The sequence below is a fragment of the Aspergillus udagawae genome, assembly GCF_001078395.1.
Source record: "Aspergillus udagawae IFM 46973 DNA, scaffold_3, whole genome shotgun sequence".
NCBI classification, from domain to species: Eukaryota; Fungi; Ascomycota; class Eurotiomycetes; order Eurotiales; family Aspergillaceae; genus Aspergillus; species Aspergillus udagawae.
Window position 1 is genome coordinate 2,687,145 of NW_025091266.1, and position 20,039 is coordinate 2,707,183.

Consider the following 20,039-nt stretch of genomic DNA (forward strand, 5'->3'; position numbering starts at 1 on the left):
TGTGCTTCCTGAACCCAAGAACGCATCGAGCTGGTGTTGTTTTGGTGAGCCCCAGATTAGTCACTTGCTGCCTGTTGGTGCCTTATTGGTTATCGGTTTATGGGGAAAGAGCCAACCGACAAGGCATCCATCTTTACTTCAACATCTCCGGAGGACCTCGGCTTCCTTTTTTCCTTCTTCAAGCCTCTTTAATGAATTACGCTGCTTTTCGTCCTGTCAACTTTTAGATCATTGATTCATTAGCTTCTAACTAGAACAATTCGAGAATCAAGGACAAGTCATAGAGGCCCTGGAACAGCCAAAGAGAGGAGATCCAGAGTTCGAGGGACCAGAGTTCGTACCAGTCGGCCATGGCTTGGTACACCCAGGCAGTTGAAAGAGCCTCCAATTCTTTCAACGGTCCGCAGGTTCACCTTCACCTACTAGCTTTGACTGGGGCATCCATGACTCTCGCTTTTCTTTTCCGTTCATTCCTCTCCGAACAGCATCCTAAGGGTACAATTCTCCCTTCGCCCCGTGCAGCAATTTCGAATTTGTCCGATGCGGAGAAGCGCCAACTCCCTCTGCCAATTGATGTGCTCCCTGGAGCGCGGGATGTGGCCTCGCCGTATGGCTCCATGAGGGTGTATGAATGGGGTCCAGAGGACGGGCCTAAAGTATTATTCGTCCATGGAATCACCACACCCTGCATTGCACTGGGCGGATTGGCTCATGCTTTGGCCGATCAGGGTTGCCGAGTGATGCTTTTTGACCTGTATGTTGTTTCGCTATTCACCAAATTTTCTTGGGAGTCTTTGCTGAGAGATTGCCTTCCAGTTTCGGAAGAGGTTATTCGGACTGTCCGTCTGACGCTCCTCAAGACGATCGACTTTTTGCAACCCAGGTTTTCCTCGCTCTAAGCTCCTCTCCTGTCTCCTGGACGGGAGCTGGCTCTGGGAAATTCTGTCTGGTCGGTTACTCCTTGGGCGGTGGTATTGCAGCGGCATTTGCATCCTACTTCCCTAATCTACTCTCCGCATTGGTGTTATTGGCCCCAGCAGGGTTGATCCGCGACTCCCAGATCAGCTTTCAGTCCCGGCTTCTTTATTCGCGTGGTCTGGTTCCAGAACGGGTACTCGGTTTCCTTGTTGGTCGTCGCCTCCGTGCTGGGCCCTTGACTACTCCAAGGCCAAAGAACGAAAAACTCAACGTTACAGATGCCCTCACCGAAGAGCTTCCCTCGCAAACCGCGGGCAATGTGCAGTTATTGTCTCGGGCCTATCCACATGTTACGGTTCCCAACGCCGTTTCTTGGCAAGTGAACAACCATGCCGGATTTGTTCATGCGTTTATGTCTAGTATGCGCTTTGGCCCGATCCTGCAACAGCGACAGTGGGACACCTGGACACGCCTTGGCAAGTACCTGGCAGCACAGAAAGGACTTCCAAAGAAAGAGCAATTGACAAATGGCCTTCCAAGTGACAAAGTCCTCATCATGTGCGGCATCCATGATGCCATTATCGTGAAAGATGAGCTTGTGCCCGATGCCACGTTGACCCTCCAGGGAAATGTTGATTTTGAGTACTACAACGCAGGCCATGAGTTTCCCAGCACCCTGTACGACAAGGTAGCACAACGAATAGTGGAGCTCTTGCATTGAGAGAAGTCTATTGAACTCGGTTATGACGCAAATCAGGGGAAGAAAGGAAAAGAAAAAAAAAAAAAAAAAAAAAGAACCGCCTCTGTGCTTTGGGGCGCAGTCTTGATGAAATGTACGCTAATAGGACAATCATAGACTTTGTATATAGAACATCATTCTGTCAATCTTTTGGACGAATTTTTCTTCAGGTTCCCGCCACTCCCCAAATATGGAGTGAAGAGATATCCCCCCGGAACTTTCCTCCACCTTCATTTTCGCAAGATTTCTTCGGTTGCGTCAAGTTGACTGCTCAAACGTGATACGTGAGCTGACCGATCTTGCATGCGCGCACGAGCGAAGTAAGGCTCATCAGCAAATGCTGACTGTGAGAATCGGTCGACGACACCGTTGCTCGCCTCTGGAATATGGCTCAACTTCCCGGCACTTAGGCCGCTGCTCTCGCCGTTGGTCATCCTGAAATAAAGCCACACGTGAGTCTTCTGTGGAGAATATGTGTGCACATGAATGGGGCTTACTTTGTGGACTTTGTTGCTGAAGGCATTGTCACTATGAGGTTTCTGTTCGCCCTCAAGTCGAAGTGCTGAGAAGTTGAAGTTGTTTCGGGCAAGCGAGCGAGGCGAGATAATCTATCCAGTTGCTGAAGCGTAGCAGAAGGACAGGCTGACGATATACGTTCGAGATATGGTGTTCAAGGTGTGGATTGTGTGATTGTAGCTGCTATGACAGTGGGTGAAGTCGCTTTTGTTCTGCTTTTATGCTTATTGGTTCTGAAGTCTGGTAAGTAACAGCAAGACAGGCGTATCCCTCCTCTAAATACCCAAGGATGATCGCCGGAGCAGATGGAACAGTCAGGGAATTTTGATGATGGGATACAAAAATAGCTGACCCGCTTCACAATCTCGAGGACACTTGGAAATGACAAGGAGTTTGAACGGGGCCAGAAAAAGGAATGGCATCGAGGGAGAAACCGGAATGATCGAGATCTTCAGCCTGAGAGACAGCATGGACGATGACATTGACATGGGCTTAGTGCACATTCGCCGTTCTGTCCTGTCGCATGGACAGCCGAGAACGGCTCTGGATCAGCAACCGGCCCAACAGTCGTGAGGTGAAGAGCGAAGCGGATCTATTCCGTGGCTACTGGACACCCTATTCTCTTCTCGACGCAGGGTCCACGAAGGATCATCATCAAATGTCTTGATCACCAAAAACCGTCCACCCCAGCCGTAGGTACCGACTGGGCTCGGGCCAAGGGATTGCCTCGGAGTGGAGTTGGATCTCATCGCTTAAGGGTCTAGTTCGCGTCTAGGACTTCATTTACCACCGGATCAACTTTTTGGGGGTAGTTTGTTAAGCGGACGTGGCGTACGTCGGGAAGATTGGCCGAGCAGCGCCCTATGGGCCCGCCTCCCTGGTACGCTACGGCGTCCTACAGGTACTTTCTTTTTCGACTCCAACTATTTTTTCTCGTTCGTTGGAAGCGGACTGTGTGTATGATTGGACGAAACCAGGCTGAAACACCAGATCTTCTGTCACAAGTCTAGACCTTAGACCAGTAGCATGGCCGATGGCATGCAAGTTTTCTTGGCATTCGTTCAGCTGCCAAATGCAGTCCTGCACCCTGTCATAATCTGTGCAGCACATCCCGAGCTAGGGGCATGATTGGCAGGTTTGAAAGGGAGTCGAGATAGAGGACGAGCCGTTGCGAGGACGATCGGTTCGAGCCTCAGACAGGTGTGGTTCGCGTGGACAAACGTGGTTGCTGGTATGGACGATCAACGCACAGTCCCAAGGAAATCTGAAGCAGGAATTTGACTGGCACAACCTGCCATTCAGCGTCCCATCTGAGCAACTCCCATGCTTTCGTGGCTGCATGTTTTCTTTTTTTTGCTCGGTCACCTCCTTGCTTCCTCATTTCCTCTTTGAGTGGCGATCGGCGAACGGCCCCCTTTGTCAACGTTCCTGAAGGGACAATTCACGGAGCAATGCAAGAAGTGCATCATTTGCCCGGTAAACTATGTGCATATGCAGGTTACCATGCAGCCTGTGCTTCTTCTCGTGCTGTTCTAACGGCTGCGAGTGTCAAATTCTGCGGGCAGTCATGGGCCAATTGACATTCCTGACCGGCCTTCTCTAACAAGAGGCCATGTGCTGAACAATTACCTTATGGTTCCTCACGTCTACCAGTGCTCGCATGGAGTCGGGCTCTACCTTGGAAATCATTGGCGAATCTGCTGCGGGTGTGTGCCAAACCATCCACATGCTTGGGTCGTCGTACTTCAGACATACTGACACCCAAAATAGAGTTCAGCTATGCTCCTTTAATTTCAGACTGAGAGTATTATGACTTGGGCCCAGGAAAAATGAAAAATAGAACGCGGACCTCGCGCATTGGATAACCCTGCCAGGAGCATCATCGCTGAGGGGTGCGATGCGCATGACATACGGAAAGGGACGAGGTGCAGAAGGGGGGAAAAAGCAATTATCCATTTGCGCCCCGTGACTTTCTGCTGATTAGGGGCTGGGCCGTTCAAGATCGAGTACGGAAAAAGACCTTTACGACAGGTCTCAACGACTTAAGTGACAGCTGAGGTTTCACACTGTAAATCTCAATTTTAGCCGTTCTCAGGGTTGGGAAATGCGAAGCCGTCCGAACCTCAACACGCCTTGATTGGTGATGCCCATGAACTACGCCCACTCTTGGCACCGGTTGTTACCAGAGTGTCGGGTGCGTCCAGTCTTGCTCTTACGCAGAGCTTCGAGGCTTTGAGACCAAGGTTTGGGCGTTGTCAGGGGTTGAAGCGAAATCCGCGGTATTGGCTGCTTGCTGGGTACAATTATGATGCAATTCAGGCAGCTTTCTAAACCCGGTCAAACCCGAAGTGAAATTTCATGAGTTGCAGTGACCGTAAAGGCTTGACCAAGGAGACCTCCATTCACGAATTGGGCAAAAATTGACGACACCTAAGAGCGGCTACTCCGTACTCCGTACTGCGGCGCAGACCAAGCAGGAAGATCTTGCGACTTGTGAGCAGTTCACGATTGCTCATCAGGCGCTATGTATACAGTATACCGTAGCCTTGAATCAAATCCAGATGGGTCGGAGTGATATTGCTCTCGTCAAGGCCCATAGCTGCCCGGTTCAACGGTGCAGGAAGCTTCTCGGCAGATCACTGTTTTTGCGCAGGCCAAGGCCATGAAATCTGACTTATTTTTAACAGCTTCCTACGTCAATCTTAGCGCATATACGCAGGCCCAAAAGTCTATTCAGTAGTGGGGCCTGTGAAGTGCACTGACGACAAGGACTTCTACCGTTCTACAGTACGGAGTACGATTCCATCATTGCTTCATCCCGTTGTGGATGGCATGAAACAGAGCCAAGCCTCAACTCTCAGAACAGTCGACCTCACTGGAGGTCTGTGCTGACGGCAGACTGCAGAGCACATGGTCGCAAGGGAGAATGGACAACCCTCCCTTGCTGAAAAGCATGACAGGTCACCTTACCGGTCATCAAATAAAAGCAAAGGCCGTTATCGTCATTGCAAGGTGATACCATCCAGTCAAGACTAAAAGCAGGAGGAATTAGCGAACTCCACGACTAGACACGCAGATCTTGCTTAGATTGGTCCATTTTTGGGTGTTTCATCACTTCGCTTTGAAACTATCTCAAATAATTGCTTTTTCCTTCTCGTTACCGGCGCGACCGACTCGTTTTGATTGAGCCCCTTGCACCACAACCATCTTCAGCAGCAACTTCACCCTGAAGTGAGAGGTGAATCAAGCTGTTTGAACTTGAGCCAAGATCGACAACACCGGATGAACCCTTGAGTACAGAAACCCTACGGGCTATTTGCAGTGCTCATAGAACTACAAAGTTTGCAGCTAGTACAAACCTTTCAAAGCTTCGACCCCACAATAGCAAACGGCTGTGGCATGCCTTGATCGCTGCCGATCCGGTAAGGATCCGCGTCGCTCAATATGGCTAACACTACATAGTATCGACTAGGGAGTCATGTTAATTGAAACCGATGGCATGACTCGTCCTAAGCATTTTTAGTCGTGGACTTGTTCCGTACGCTATTGCGAAGGTCGAGCAGACGAGACAATGGCCTTGGTGTTACACAAAGGAAATTGGCGGCGTGAACTTATCTTCCCTGGCGCCATTTCACAACCTTCCTTTTTCAGCTCGTATCCTGTTACTCCTTGCCTCTTCAAGATAGGCTGGAGGAATGATATGCTAGAAAAATGCGCACTCTATCAGCGTACTCTGGGATTTGCTGAAGTCAGGTCCCAAGGGCCGCAAATCCTAGGGCCGAAATGACCATATTCTTTATCGAAGAGTTGCTGCCTGAGAGGGCGTCGTTTTCTCGATTTTCTTTTTGCTTTTTGTGGCCGTGCCCCCATTGAGTCTACTTGCACAGGGAAGTACGCGATATCCTCAAGAGACGCCCCACGTGCCTAGAGGGTCTTCGCCGCCAGAATGAGTTCGAAGACTCTGAAGGGTTTTCACCCTCTTCACTAGGGACCCGACACAAATGGGGCCAATGAAAGTGCAGAGAGTGATCGCCCAGATGACCACCAGATAGATCTCAGAGGCTACCTCTTGGCTGTTGGTTGCGGGAGATGAGGATGAATGAGGGGAGAATATCCCATCCGTCTCGGCCAACGATGCGATGAGGTAGCCAATCTCGCCTCGCGCCACCATAGCCAAACCCAAAATCGAGGCCGGATACAATGAGCGGGGCTTTGGAGGAAGCTGTGGGCTGCTGGTTTGTGCCACGGGAGGACAAAGCCCTTCTTGTGGCGAGTCAGTTCCCGCTGTTGCCGCCGGGAGTTGAGAGTCCTGCTTGCGCGAGTTTGATTCAGAGGATCGGTTTGCTTCCCTCTTTGGTCCATCGCTCCTTTGTGTCTGTCCTTGCGCTGAGGCACGTGAGAAGTCACTGTCCGGCTGAGATCGGGTCTTGCATGACTTGGCCGCGCTCACAGTGGCAAAGCCGAGTAGAACCTTCTTCGCCTTGTTCAACGGCTTTGACCCGGGTAAAGTCAAGCGAAGCAGCCAGAATCCGGTCACTAGCTTTCCAAAAGCCATGAGAAGAGTGTACACTACGCCTCGCCAGACTATCTTCCCTTCAAACATTTTCGTAATTGGAATGGAAAACCCTATCGAGGCCTGGAGGGCGAGTCAGTACGGAACTTTGAGAAGATAGATGTAGAAAATTACGGAAACCTACAAAGAAGAGTGGGCTCAGAATGCGCTTGAGAGGCTCTTTGCAGAAAATTTCGAACGCACGTTCTCCAGTAGGTCGCTCGAAATGCATAGTCCCTTCCGTATGAGCGGGTGCTTCGGTAGATCTAGCTTCCCTGTGACTTCTTTGTGTATGATTTGCGTTAAGAGTCAGTCGAGTCTGCATGTCAATGCTGCCCGGTCGATATTGACGCTGGTTATGGGCTAGAATTTCTGTCTGGGGCTGCTTTTTATGAGTGGCCAACATCTCGTCAAGCCAGGAAATACTAGCCCCAGCTAAGTATGCAGCAAAGAGACCCGATGTGCCGGCGTACTGTGCGCCGGCCACCAATCCGATGAGATAGAGCATGTGGACAACGAGTGCGACATTCAGTGACCTCATCCAAGCAGGGACCCGAATCTCGTACACCTGAAGTTTGCGCACAACGACCGCAACGACAAACCGACAAATGAGAAGAAGCCCCAAAGCAAACCCAAAGGCAACAAGGATGGGTCTGACCACGACCACCGGGTCGAAGGATGACTCCTGACTCGCGCCACCCAGATTCGAGATGATTTGAACCATCACCAAGCCCGCGACATCGTCCATCATTGCGGCGCTGCCCAGAACGACTCCCAACCGGGTCTTTGCCAATCCCGTCGTGGACAGGATGGTGAATATCGTTCCAATACTGGTTGAGCAGAGGGACGCACCGGCGGCAAATGCTTGAATAGGAGTCGCTGATAGCAGGCTCATCAAGACGAAGGATAGACCCATAGGCACACCTATTCCGGTGATCGCCACCACAGAGGACAGAACAAAGTTTGATTTCAATTGGGAGAATGATGTTGAAAGGCCACCTGTTGAAACAAGCTCGTCAAAATAACGGCATGAGCCAATCCTTCTACAGGCAACTTACCCTCGTACACCAAAAGAAGCAACCCGAGATATCCCAGCTGCTGAATAGTTTTCTGAACGTCTAATTCTATCCAGTTGGCTCCGGGGACTCCCCATGCCATCCCAATGAGTAGCTGCCCAATGAGCCCGCAGTAGATCAGCTTATCAAGCAGAGCGTTCACCCAGTTGAGAGCAAGCAGAAAGCTACTTAGGATCAGAATTGTTTCGAACCCTGGCTCATGATATGCCAATGCATGTTGCGAGGCTGCCATTGTGTCTTATATCAGGCTGAGGTGATGTCTTTGCGAGTGGACTTGTTAGCCGTGTATGTATATATTCTCTAGTAACTACAAGTCAATGCCACCCTTGACATATGTGGCCGCCGAGGCTCCAGCCTATAAGCGCATATAACAAGCTCCTCGTTTGAGACTAGTCAATTGAAGCATTTGTAGATGCCTGATGATTCAAGCAGCCTCATAGGCCATTCGCATCTGATAGAGTATATTACCAGAAACCACGTGTTTGAGATATGACGACAACGGCTTCGCAAAGAGTTGAAATGCCTGGGCTAATGCACGCCCTGGCAATCGTCACACAGTGATGCAGATATTTTGAAGATCAAATTTTGAGATGAACGGATACAAGACCTGCGCTCTCTTGGCTGTATGAGTAACAATTGTGATGCCTCAGGTTTAATCACGTGACATACCTGTTCAGGAAATCGCTCACTATCTGCCAAACAACAACATCATTATCATTCTTGCAGTCATACCATGTCTAGTAGTCCCGGACTTTTCAGGTTCATCTTTAATTTGGGACAAGCTCTTTATTGAATGATGCTATGAAAACTGCAAGCTCATCAACCGCTGTCAATAATGGTTCTGTTCTTGCTGCGGGGTTGTGCTTTCGTCTCTCAATGCTAGAAGTATATGTAGACCGAATCGATCTACACTGTCTTCGATAAAGCGTTGTTTGCCTATCCCCAGGTGTTACAAATTAGGTATCATCCGCGCGCTCTCGGGTGTATAAGGCTTCGTGCTGACTTGTCGTAGGGCGGATGAGGCCATCCTTCTCAAGGATGGAAAATCAAGCCTCCCTTAGCAGCATCCAGAGAGCTGTATGGGATGGGAAACTGCCGTTGCTGATAACGCTTGCTTCATCAGAGAGTCGAACATATGACCAGACTGATCCCTATCTTGTAACGATTCCTCCTCGACCATCACTGAAGCACATCATGTGTACGAAGCTAACGTATGTTTAGATCGCTTGTCCGCGAATCTCTTATCTCCCATCATTATTACCCAGGTTAAGAGCCTTCTTCTCACCATCACTGATTGAACCCAACTCGCACCCCCATGAGGGTTGGTTCTCCTTCGAAGGAGTCCCGCTGAAATGGCACCTCCCCGTCGGGCTGCTGTATGATCTTTACGCGGGCGCAGATCCAGCATCCAAGGGAACAAGAATTGACGAAACAGACCACCCCACCAGCAGCGTGAGCGATACGCTCCCCTGGCGGCTGACGGTGCATTTCAGCGACTGGCCCGACGAAGAGCTCGTACGACTTGACGCAGACGGCATGGTCATGCACGACGCGTTCATCAACAGCGTCAAGGAGGCGGATTTTCTCCGTAACGGCACCGCAAAGGGAATCATGACTCTCTCGAAAGAGGACTCGGCCGGATTATGGCAGGCCGTGCAAGATGGTATTCCACAGCTTTTATCATAGTCCAAGCTGCGCTTCAGTATGTTGACGATAAGTAGTGGATCTCCCCTCCTTTCAACGCATTTCGAATATCCTCCTCCCCCCACCGAATCAACCATTCCGCAACGTCCCAATCCGCTTTTTCCTACCCCTATCCCCAGACTCGGGCTCCCCATCTCTCAAGGTCGTCCAATCTCCGCTGCCGCCTAGTATGCCAGCCACAACGAATACAGGTCAGTCAGCCAATCTACGAGATAGCCCCGCCCCGCAAGTCCAAACGATAGGCTCAGCGTTACACTTGCTACTTCCCAACCTCTTTCCTAGTCGGAGGACTCCTGTCCTGGCGAAACCGGTTCTGCACGGCGCGGCGGTGCCAATGTCGGCCCCAATCGAGGAGCTAGTAAGGAGTTGCGCGTATGGGGACGGATGGGCGTATATCGTTATTAGAATGATGGGATGATCATGCGTTTGCTATTCCGACCTCGTTACTCTAGCTAGATTATTGTCCAATAATGATAGAGCATTTCTTTTGATTGACAAAAATCCAGACATATCGGGAGATGGAGATAACTGCGTGGAAAATGAAAGCAGAACATTAATCACGCTGAATGAGCAAAATGTCAACAAAAAAATGCACCGACGCGGGATCGAACCGCGGACCTTTCCATAGGTCGTACGCCATACGAGTGGAACGCTCTACCACTGAGCTATAGGTGCAACTTGTTATGTGGGTCGAATTTACATTATTACTTAGAATACATTGAGAACATAAAAAACATTCGGACGTCTCTTCTCATTACCTGCAACGTTGTAATCTCTGCAAAGCATAATTGTTTTCTACAGCTGATAATAGTTTGAATCGAATAGAAAAGCTAAACTGCATGAATGTATCTAACGCCCCTAACTCCTGGCTGAATAACGTGACACTGGAAGAGCAAAAGAGTGCCTCTCTATCAATAGAAAAGAGAAAGAAAGACGCTCGTACCTGTCACTCGATGATAGAGATAACTTGCGATGAGAGCGTAGAAGGTATAATCTGCGACGAGAGCGTGGATCCCCAATGCGATCCCTCTTCGCCGACTAAGGTCGAACCTCTCATATCATCATCTGTCTCGGAGTCCGATCCGATTTCTATCGTGGTCGCAAGACTACCTCGTTGGTGGTCCTCTGGGGGAAATTGCAGATTACCCATGGCATCGAACCACAATGCGCCAGTGGGATGCTTATGAGCTATGTCCAGTGGTGTTTGTCCGCCGCCATCGTCCTCGTTCTCGACAGCACTAGTGGGTACCTTGATTTTTGTGTCGGCACCAGCGTCCAGCAAAGCTCGAAAGATGGATTCGCAGCCTTGTGCAGCGGCCAGGTGTAAGGGCGTTTTCCCTTCATGCGTCATGGAATTGACGGATGCGCCAAGGTTGACAAGGAGCGATACCAGGGAAGGCCTCGGCATCGGGGCAATGGTCGCAAGGTGTAAGGGAGTCTCGCCGGTTGCCGATAAGGCAGCGGCATTGATATCGGCGCCATGGGACAGCAGAAGCTTGATGTATTCGGATGTCTTGTCGAACTCTATATCAGGGGCTCCTGTTCCCATGAAGACAGTTTGATGGAGGGGTGTCCAGCCGTTGCTGCAAGTCGCTTGGGCATTAAGCCCCGACTCCAGAAGCGACTCAATAATGTCTAGGCAGTCTTGGTTTGAAGGTGAGGTGATGTGGAGGAAAGATTCCCCTTTCGGGGTTTCGACGTCGACTTTGGCGCCGCGGGCTAGCAGGAAGAAGAACATGGCCTTGTTGCCACTCATCGCCGCGCACTGAAGCGGTGTATAGCCTTGGGATGTGCGGGTTTCGAGATTCGCACCATGCTCTAGAAGGTGAGTGGCTATGGCGGTATCCGAAGCTTTCCTTGACTGCTCATGGAGTAACGATTCTCCATTGTCACTCCATGCATTGATATCAGCGCCGCCAATGAGTAGAATGTCGAACGCGATCCAGTTACCCTCCGACGCCGCAAGGTGTAACGCTCTCGAACCAAGCATAGAACGCGCCTCGACCTTTGCACCGCGCTCCAGGAGTACTGATAATGCTTCGCAATTGTCTGTCTTAGCGGCAAGCTGAAGAGGAGTCAAGCCTTTCTTGTTGAGGACATTTGTGTTTGCACCCTTTTCGAGCAAGAAAAGGACTATTCGCTGTCTCTTCAACTCGACGGCAATGTGCAGAGCCGTGTCCCCGGTGATGACGTTCGGATAATCCATGTCTGACCTGGTTTTTATAAGGAGCGGCACAGTGGCTTCGTCATAGGCAGTCCCAATAGCGGAGTGCAAAGCTGTCAGACCCTGTCGATTGGCTACTCTAGAGCTGGCTCGTCGTGCTTGCAATATTTTCATGACCTTCCTCTGGCCTTGCTCGGCTGCGTAATGCATTGCAGTGTTGCCATTTTTGCAGATCGCATTAATCTCCGCTTTATGATCAAGTAATAGCTCCACCATCTCCTCATTTCCGCGGTGGGCTGCGCAATGAAGCGGAGTGATGCCCAACTGATTGTCTCGAGCGTTGACATCGTCTCCTTTATCTATTAACCTTTTCGCCTTGCCCGTTATCCCGAAGAAAGCAAGGACATGGAGAGCGGTCCAGTCGGTGAAGTACTTTCCCAAGCCGAGCTGTTGTGGTATGTCCATTGTTTCGCTGATGTAGTCCTGCAGTACAGGCGGCCGTCTCCAACAGAGTTTGTTTATGAACGCTCCGATGAGTACCTGGGTTGTCTGCTCCTCTTCGGAAGCTTCATGAGCGTGATATCCCCAATAGGTAGCGGCATAGCTGAGAAGGCTCCCTTTCGAGGTTCGGGGTGTTGTTCCCTGGTTCATGTAACAGTCATCAACCACTTCATCCGGCATAATAACCGTGAGGCAGGTCTCTGCGAGGTGCTTGCGCGCGGTGGGAAAGAACACCCTGGCAGCGGCTCCTGTCAGGTACTCTTTGGCGGTTTGATGGATAAGATGAACAGTTCCGGTCATTGGGTCAACCTCAAGGAGGCCCGCAGTCTCAACAAGCAAAATATGTTCGAAAGATGAAGGCTGCTTTTGAGCGACACCGTTCTGGGGCTCAAAAAAGACCGCTGTCTTCAATTCCGCGACAGTGAGCGGTCGGCAGGCATATAAGGTCCAGAAGATGCAGCGACTAGCATATAGATTATCACTCGCAAGTTGCTTCATTGACTCAGCGTAAGCGTCGTACAGGCTGTCGGGGAGGTGAAGGAGGGCTCTTTGTAGCAAAGGTGCATCGTTGCATCTAGACAGCAGATCCATGTGCAACCGTGCCAGAAGGAATCTGATAGGATATATGGTAAGCATCGACTCCCTTAGGGGATTGCGGTCCGAAGGTTGGATCAGACTTACAGTCCGTGAGATTTCTCAACCACCTGCCCGACGATGGCCTGCTTGAGTTCCTCCTGTGTCGAGTATTGTTTCAGAAGCGACACAAGACCCGCATCTTGGTTAAGCCTTGTTGAAATATAATTTTCCAAGTCTTTGCTATGTGCCATAGCGAGTATGGAATCATCCTTTTGCGCATGTCTCGTTTCGCGTAGGGTGATCAGAAGCTGCGTGTGCTCTGGGAGCTTCTGGAGTCTGTTCAGGATGCGGTCCTTCTCAGGAGAAGTGTCCAGCCCATCGACAATGACGAATATTTTGGAGAAACGATCAACCTCAGCACGAATAGCATTTTGATAGGCCTTTGCGGAAGCTCTACCTTTGGCGAACTCTTCGGACTGGTAAAGGGAGGCTGTACAATAAGAGGCGGAACGTTTCCGATACACAAGCTGGGCAAGAATATTTGCAAGCAAGGAAATTGAAGACGACTCCTCATCCCCATTCTCAACCTGACAAAAGAGAAAGACGACTGCAACGTCTGGTGTTGTGAACGTTCGCTGTAAACTGTCGGTGATGGAAGCACTGCAATATAGTCTTAGCCCCGAGTGCCTACCAGGGTTCATCTCAACAATTGCACTCACGCAAGAAAGGTCTTCCCAGCGCCAGCTGCAATGACTTAGCCCATTTCGTTAAGCGATACAGACGGAAGATCACTTACGTGGTCCTCGGCAGTATAATGTCCTCTGAGCACCGAATAGCCAGCTTTTATATTTCTCTTCCTGAAAGATCCACTGGCAAGTTCCCTGCTGTCGCTTGTTGCACAAATCGGCAAGGCTCATGAAATTCTTCGAAGATATTGGTCCTGTAATATTGTAGAAGTCGCCATCATACTCCGAAACTGCCTTTAATTTCACTATAACCAATGAACGTCAGATCGATGGCCAAGTCAACTTCTGGCTAGAATACCCACCGGTTTCCAAGGCACCATATCTGCGGATAGTGTTTCGCAATTCTCGATCAGTGAAAGTCTTCTCCCTGGTTTCTGTTAGAATTTGAAGACGCAGTTATCAAGACAAAAGGGTGGTGCAGGTCAGGGGAGCAAATACATAGACTCAGCCTGCAACACCACAAGAATCAAAACCTTGAACTGCTCCAGCCGCGGCAGAAACGTCCGCTCCAAAAGGGACTTTCGATAATGGCGGCTGCTCACGCCACTGGGCTGGAAATAATACTCCAGAGCCCGGATAGTCGACATGAAGTAATTAAGCAGGTCATCCAGACCGACCAGACGCTCCTGTGCCACGACCCATTTCTCCTCTGCCCAGCTCAACTGCTCTCGGATTTCGTAAAGGAGGTCGAGTATCTCGCTGAGCAATAATACTGCCTTTTGCTGATAGTCCTGCGGCTCCCGTCCACCGAGTAACGAGCGTCGGGCTGCTCGCGTAGACTGAGAAGCCTGCGCGAGACGTTTGCGGATCGCGGGGGTGTCGACCATGATGGGGAGAGAGCTGCAAGGAGCGGGGGATCGAAAAGAGGAAGCACTCACAACAACCACCTCATTCGCAAGACTTACAAGAGAACGAAAAAATAATTACCTTTAGAAGAGGAGGAAATTAAAGGCTGACATAACCTGGAGGAAAGTTCGGTTACCGCAATTTCGTCCAGGGTCAAGTTGGCTATCGCCTAATCCAGCAACAAATCACAGGGATTTTCAGCGGATGCGCCGACAGCGACGTCGTGGTTGTGAACGGAAACGGGGGTAGACGATGGAGTAACACGCGGATTTGTGCTGATCTACCGGCTTATACTTGAAAATTAGTTCATATGGCTTGCCTAAGGCGTCGTGAATGGGGCAATACCTGCATAATGGGCCCTCGAGGAGAAAGGATGACCTAAACCAAGCATTCTCAGGTGAGTTGGCTCATGCTAAGTGTTGGTCAAACACCCGAGGACAAGCTAATCAGCATCATCGACGCTTTAGAACAACCGTAATTAAGTGCCATTAGCAACCGACCACGAATGAGGTTTGCTGACACTACGCGCCGTGAGTGGCAGGTGGAAGGTTAGAGTCTGTTGACCATAGCAATGCCGCCTGTGCCTCATTTCTCGAAAGACCAAAGGCAGTCAGCCTACCACTCGCCGTGTCGCTCTAAGCGCTGGATCTAAGAGAACCTCCCCTGTGCGTCTCGCCCAACTGCCACATAGCCGACGTTTACTGGCTACATGCACAGTGCCCCAAGGGGTGGTTTACAGTCGGTAACCAATGGCTTGCTTTCAATTTCAGAAATACTTAGGTACATTTGAAAAGCAGATATGAAACAGCGATTTACTGATCAGACTCTCAGGATACGCGCTCGGTCTGGTCCAGGAAAGATTTCGAGAGCAGCCCAGTTCGTAGGGTTTTTCTCATTTGGCAATTTTCAATTGAGGTTCGGAAAACCAACTTCCCGAGTAAAAGCTTAGATACATGATTAATGTTCAAAACATCCTGCAAGACAAGACCAAAGCTCTCTTGGAAAAGGCGAAGACGGCGTGAGCCAGCTCTTCCGCCGCATATAGTTCACAATCTAATCTTTCTGCAATGTCGATGACTGGTAACTCCAAAGAGAGAAAGTGGAGAAGAGGAGTACAAGGGCAAAGACCATTAACCAAGTAATGCCAAAATAAATGCTTCCTTCTCAGCAGGTCAGAACAACAGGAACAAAAGGAAATTCGTGACATCATGGCGTGTCGTTAAGCGAGAAAACGAAAACATGCAGAAAAGGCCGGCATTGATGGTCAGCGTTTAGGGAAGAAAATCAAATCAAAAAGGGGTATCGTGAGAAAGACAAATGATCACAAATCAGTCAATGAAAGGAGACAAGTGAGGGGCTTGGCTTCTTATGACCAGGACTTAGATGACGTTGCCATTGACGTTCATAGAAGCCCCGCTCTCACGACCTCGTTTGAGAGCTTTTGCAAGCATGAGTTCGCGCATCCAGTCAATCCGCTCATCCCTGGTCTTCACAGCAAAATGGTGTGACTTCCCACTGTTCAAGAACAAAGTCCTCTTATCCACAATGCCATCACCATGGGCAGGAGCCGGGATCAGGGAGAAAGAGAAGGCAGATTCATCCGGCGGGGTGTTTCTGCGTTTGAGAACAGTCTTCTTGAATGCGGCGGTCAGTTTTGAGCTAGAGGCGAGTGATGAGCAGGCAACAGCATAATCATCGACATCAATGTATTCGAGAGCTTTGGAGTTGCGACGAGCGGAGACTTCATCCTCATACATAGCAAGCTGAGTGCCCTGGAGAGTGAAATGGTGCTCTTCCCATTCGTGTCGCAGAAGCCGCGTGGTCTTGCGCTTTTTCATCCATCCACTATGGGTGATGTCGCTTGGAGATCGCCTTGTAGTGGGGGAGTACGGGTTGTTCCTGCAATGTGCAGCCCGCGGGGTCTTTTCCATGTCTTCAGGCGTCTCGATAGGGTTGAATGCATAGCGCTCATCAAGGGGCGCAAGCTTCGTAACATTCTGGCTGGAGGTGTTCCTGCGATGGCGGTTTTCGCCTTTGGTCGACGCTGGTCGGCAGATCTGTTCAACCATGATATGCCGATCCGCACCGAATCGCATGTTGGGAGGTACGGACTGAGAATCCTCGCGAGGAACCGGTCCTATTGGGATGGCGGTGATAGGAACATCTACCTCGGAGAAAGGAGTGCTCTGGCCGTAATGGGGATCGGAGCGATAGAAGTCTCCCGGCGAAAATGTTGTGCCATATGCATATGGCTGCTGATCACGAGGAATAGCAGTTGGACAGTCTTGGTCAAAGTAAGGTTTTTTGCGCTGTGTCGACGGAGTGACCGTCCGCTGGCCGGAAAAACTGGGAGACAAGACCGCGCTGTCGGAGCCGTCCTGCGTCGCAGGAATCATCAATTTCGGAAGATGGCGGAGATTCTCGCTGAGCGTGGGATTCCCCTTTACCGAGCGAGGTGACTCGGACTCTGGCGAGGGAAGCGTTTCCCTGGGTGGAGTGGCAGGGTCATTGACTGACCGGAGTTGACTTAGATTCTGAAAGCTGAGAAAGTTTCGTACATTCTCTTGAGGATCTCTGGGCTGCACCTCACTCAGCTTCTCCTGAGACAAGAGGAATTCGGGTGCCTGGACAGGCCCCATCACATCAGACGATGCAACGAGGGACGGGGTGATATCTGACTTGGGAGACTTGACAAGATTGGGCGCCGTCTTGGGGTTGCCTGGGTCACCCGCAAGGATAAGCCGGCCGTTCATGGAGCCAAGTGGCAGATCCCTCGCAAGATGAGCGAGCTTCGCCTGTTGCTTCTGCCACTTGCGGCAATTCTGACCCTTGGAGCAACTGTGCAGCTTGGGCAAGACTTGTTCTATAGCCACAATTGAGATTGAGTCTCCTGGTCCAATGTCACTGGCTTTGCATGGTTCACCGTCCTTCTGATGACGACGCCGCCTGCTCTGGTTCGATCTCTTGTCAGACATCTCCTGGTCGGTGGTGGAAGTCGAATGATAGCCCGAGCTGTTCAATGTAATTGCCGTCACAGGAGTTGGGGGAACGTCTGTAGCTGGTGCAGAATTCTGACGAGGACGGACGCTGAGATCGACGGACCTTGGGTTGCTTTGAAGGCTTTGGATAGAGCCCATGAGCCTATGGCGCTTGCCAAAGGACTGGATGCCCAGTTCTTTCAGATCCTGCGCTTGAAGCTCCAAAAGAATGGAACCAGAGATGTCGTTGACATAAAACGTTTCCATGATGCTATCGTCGAAGCCATTGCATTGCAGCCATCTGACCACATCTCGTGGCGTCCAGTTCCGCGCTTCAACTTCATTCAGAGCCAGTTCCTGCCTGACAAATGAATTGCGCTGCTGCTCGACTTGCGGCTGTGGGGTCGACGAGATCCGATTGGGAACCGGGGTGTCCTTTCTCACAGGATCGAGTTTCGATGCCGACTGGTAGTAGGATAGCATTGCGCTCGGTGGCCGCTCTTGCAACCTCAACTCGCCATCCGTGCATTCATTGTAGTCTAAAGAGTCCAAGGATGATCTGAACAGATGAGGTCCGGAAGGCCCCTTAATGGATTTCTCATCGATGTGGAAATCGAAAGCAGTCAACCCGGTCGAATCAGGAGTAGTGGCTTCATTCGGTGTGGAGGCTGTAGAGACACTTCCTGCACCGAACTACAGCAATCTTATTAGAAACAATTCAGGTTTTTCGAAGGTAGCTTGCACCTGAACTTACAGAAGCAACACTGGTAAATGGCGAATCCTCTAGCAACGAGAGATCGTCATCATTTTCAGAGTCAAGAATGTCTGTTGCCTCTGAGAGTGGTCGTGGAATAGCAGTCCTGGGAGTAAAGAAAGGCAATTGCTCGTCCTTCTGTAAACCCGAGAAGTATTCCTCATACGCTAACTGGGTTGCCTGTCGGTATTGTCAACGAAGGAAGTATATGACATTAGAGTGAGCTGCAATAGCTTACCATTTCTCTGCAAGTCCCTCCCGGGGGGCAGAGAGCTTGTAAGTACGAGGGCAGTGATGGGTTGTAAATGATGGAGAAAAGCACTCAGGTTGGGTTTTACTACTAAGGCTGGATTGTGTACATGCAAAAGGTATATAGGTACAGTAGGCGAAGGGTCGGTGGGAAATGGTCAGATCGGGTGATTGAAAGAGTTTATGTACATGGCCCCTCTTCAAAAACGCAGTATTTTCCAGGGAAGGGACCTATAGGCTCTCAGAGCACTGATGTACAGAAACGATGCACCCTTGGCGAGATTGCACGAATGAGGGAGGCTGACTGGGCAGAAATCGGCGGGAAACTAAGCCAGCGGCACGCCCGCGGTGAAGCGTCGCTGTGATGAGAACGGTGGTTGGCGATCATGTCTCGACCAAAGCGTCCTGATTCCGAGCCAAAAGACAGAGCTGCAGCAATAGGGCTCGAATGGAAGAGCAGAGCGAGTGTTGCTGGAGTGAGCCGAGAACCGCGTGCAGGAATGAGTTGAGGGGGTGGGCGGGTGTCCACGAGCTGTGAGAGGTCGGCCGATGGCGCTACTGCTGTGACGACTCTCCCAGCACAGTTTGACAGGCTGAGATGCGTCGAGCACAATGCACCACCCCAGGTAGTTGCAAGTTTCACCATTGACTAGCGGAATAGTTGAGTATCCAATAGTGTGCTCAGGAAGCGATGGGAAAGCGAGATGGATTCCTTCTTCAGGGAGATACTGGCGCTTCTGTTGTCAACGAGGCGCCAGCTTGTCTGGTATATAATCACCATTCATTCCTGATGAGCCCAAACTTGAGGTTCAATTTGAGAGAGACTACTCTCCAAGAACAGATTTCTATATTTTCTACTTAACCTTGAGAGGACTTGGTATATGTCCTGGTAGTCGCTCGGCAGTCCGAAGGGGACAATTCCAGACGGTGTGCCGCCCCTGCATAGTATCAACCAAGTCAGTATCCACATCGTACTTATGCAAACATGACAGTTGTGAAAGTTCGCAGAGAACAAGCAGACCCCGACTCATGAGTTGTTTGGCGTTGTCCGAAAGGGAACGCAGTCTGCTCCGACTCGTCCAAAAACCAAGGCAAAGTACACTGCCTTATCCTATTCCTTGGAAGTTTCCTCGGAGCTGTCACATTATTATTGGAACTTGAGCTTTTCTGGATTTCGGTTCTGTTCGGACCGTTTTCTGTGCTAAAGTTCCGAGAATTGATGATATATAGCCAGTGGCCAGTTGTAGCTCCATCCACGTCGACATCCACGTACTGTAAATGGAGAAGGGAACCAGACCGGGCTATCACACGCTACGAGTATAATCACCCAGCATAATCAGGTTAATGTCAGTCAGGTGATTATGCAGGCAAATGTGCTCACTACCTACATTAAGCACTTTAGTCTGCCAGCCACTCTGGTTCGAGTCAGGCGAGCCTTTGAGCATGTGGGGAAGCCAGTAAGCTGCGAGAAAGTCTAGTGATACATCGTCCGGTTTGCCTATGACGAAGGCGGAATGGACAGAAGATCCTCGGTACTACATACTATTCGTTATTCAAGACCTGTTCTGCTCACTATAATAATGTACTTGAAAGGTTTGTCTTCTACATGTGTGCCTCAAAAGACGTCAAGCTCTGATTCCAGTTGTTCAATACCATTGCGTAAATTCTGATCTTCTCTTCTACATGAAAGTAACACCGACTACTCATTTATTCACCTCGA

The 20,039-nt window shown here is 50.3% G+C and overlaps 6 protein-coding genes and 1 non-coding gene across 7 annotated transcripts; 2 read left to right on the plus strand and 5 right to left on the minus strand.

Moving 5' to 3' along the window:
* Nucleotides 1-350: 350 nt before the first annotated feature.
* On the plus strand, nt 351-1,639 carry Aud_004794 (alpha/beta hydrolase; the record flags this gene model as incomplete). Its single annotated transcript, XM_043289731.1, has 2 exons — nt 351-754; nt 817-1,639. The coding sequence occupies 2 exons, from the start codon at nt 351-353 to the stop codon at nt 1,637-1,639; spliced, it is 1,227 nt and encodes a 408-aa protein (XP_043145666.1).
* Nucleotides 1,640-1,887: 248 nt separating this feature from the next.
* On the minus strand, nt 1,888-2,180 carry Aud_004795 (uncharacterized protein; the record flags this gene model as incomplete). The annotated part of the gene is made up of 2 exons (XM_043289732.1): nt 1,888-2,092; nt 2,155-2,180. 2 exons carry the CDS (start codon nt 2,178-2,180, stop codon nt 1,888-1,890), a joined length of 231 nt encoding a protein of 76 aa, XP_043145667.1.
* A 3,897-nt stretch (nt 2,181-6,077) lies between these two features.
* Aud_004796 (cation:proton antiporter) lies at nt 6,078-8,033 on the minus strand (the record flags this gene model as incomplete). Its single annotated transcript, XM_043289733.1, has 3 exons — nt 6,078-6,809; nt 6,871-7,724; nt 7,784-8,033. 3 exons carry the CDS (start codon nt 8,031-8,033, stop codon nt 6,078-6,080), a joined length of 1,836 nt encoding a protein of 611 aa, XP_043145668.1.
* An 806-nt stretch (nt 8,034-8,839) lies between these two features.
* Aud_004797 (autophagy protein 5) lies at nt 8,840-9,923 on the plus strand (the record flags this gene model as incomplete). Its single annotated transcript, XM_043289734.1, has 3 exons — nt 8,840-8,959; nt 9,023-9,464; nt 9,523-9,923. The coding sequence occupies 3 exons, from the start codon at nt 8,840-8,842 to the stop codon at nt 9,921-9,923; spliced, it is 963 nt and encodes a 320-aa protein (XP_043145669.1).
* A 172-nt stretch (nt 9,924-10,095) lies between these two features.
* On the minus strand, nt 10,096-10,180 carry Aud_004798. Its single transcript has one exon. It is a non-coding gene; the product is annotated as a tRNA-Thr (tRNA).
* A 271-nt stretch (nt 10,181-10,451) lies between these two features.
* Nucleotides 10,452-14,319, minus strand: Aud_004799 (NACHT and Ankyrin domain protein; the record flags this gene model as incomplete). The annotated part of the gene is made up of 6 exons (XM_043289735.1): nt 10,452-12,783; nt 12,852-13,406; nt 13,466-13,490; nt 13,543-13,737; nt 13,795-13,859; nt 13,931-14,319. The coding sequence occupies 6 exons, from the start codon at nt 14,317-14,319 to the stop codon at nt 10,452-10,454; spliced, it is 3,561 nt and encodes a 1,186-aa protein (XP_043145670.1).
* Nucleotides 14,320-15,717: 1,398 nt separating this feature from the next.
* Aud_004800 (SAM and PH domain-containing protein) lies at nt 15,718-18,311 on the minus strand (the record flags this gene model as incomplete). The annotated part of the gene is made up of 3 exons (XM_043289736.1): nt 15,718-18,009; nt 18,071-18,250; nt 18,309-18,311. The coding sequence occupies 3 exons, from the start codon at nt 18,309-18,311 to the stop codon at nt 15,718-15,720; spliced, it is 2,475 nt and encodes an 824-aa protein (XP_043145671.1).
* Nucleotides 18,312-20,039: the final 1,728 nt, after the last annotated feature.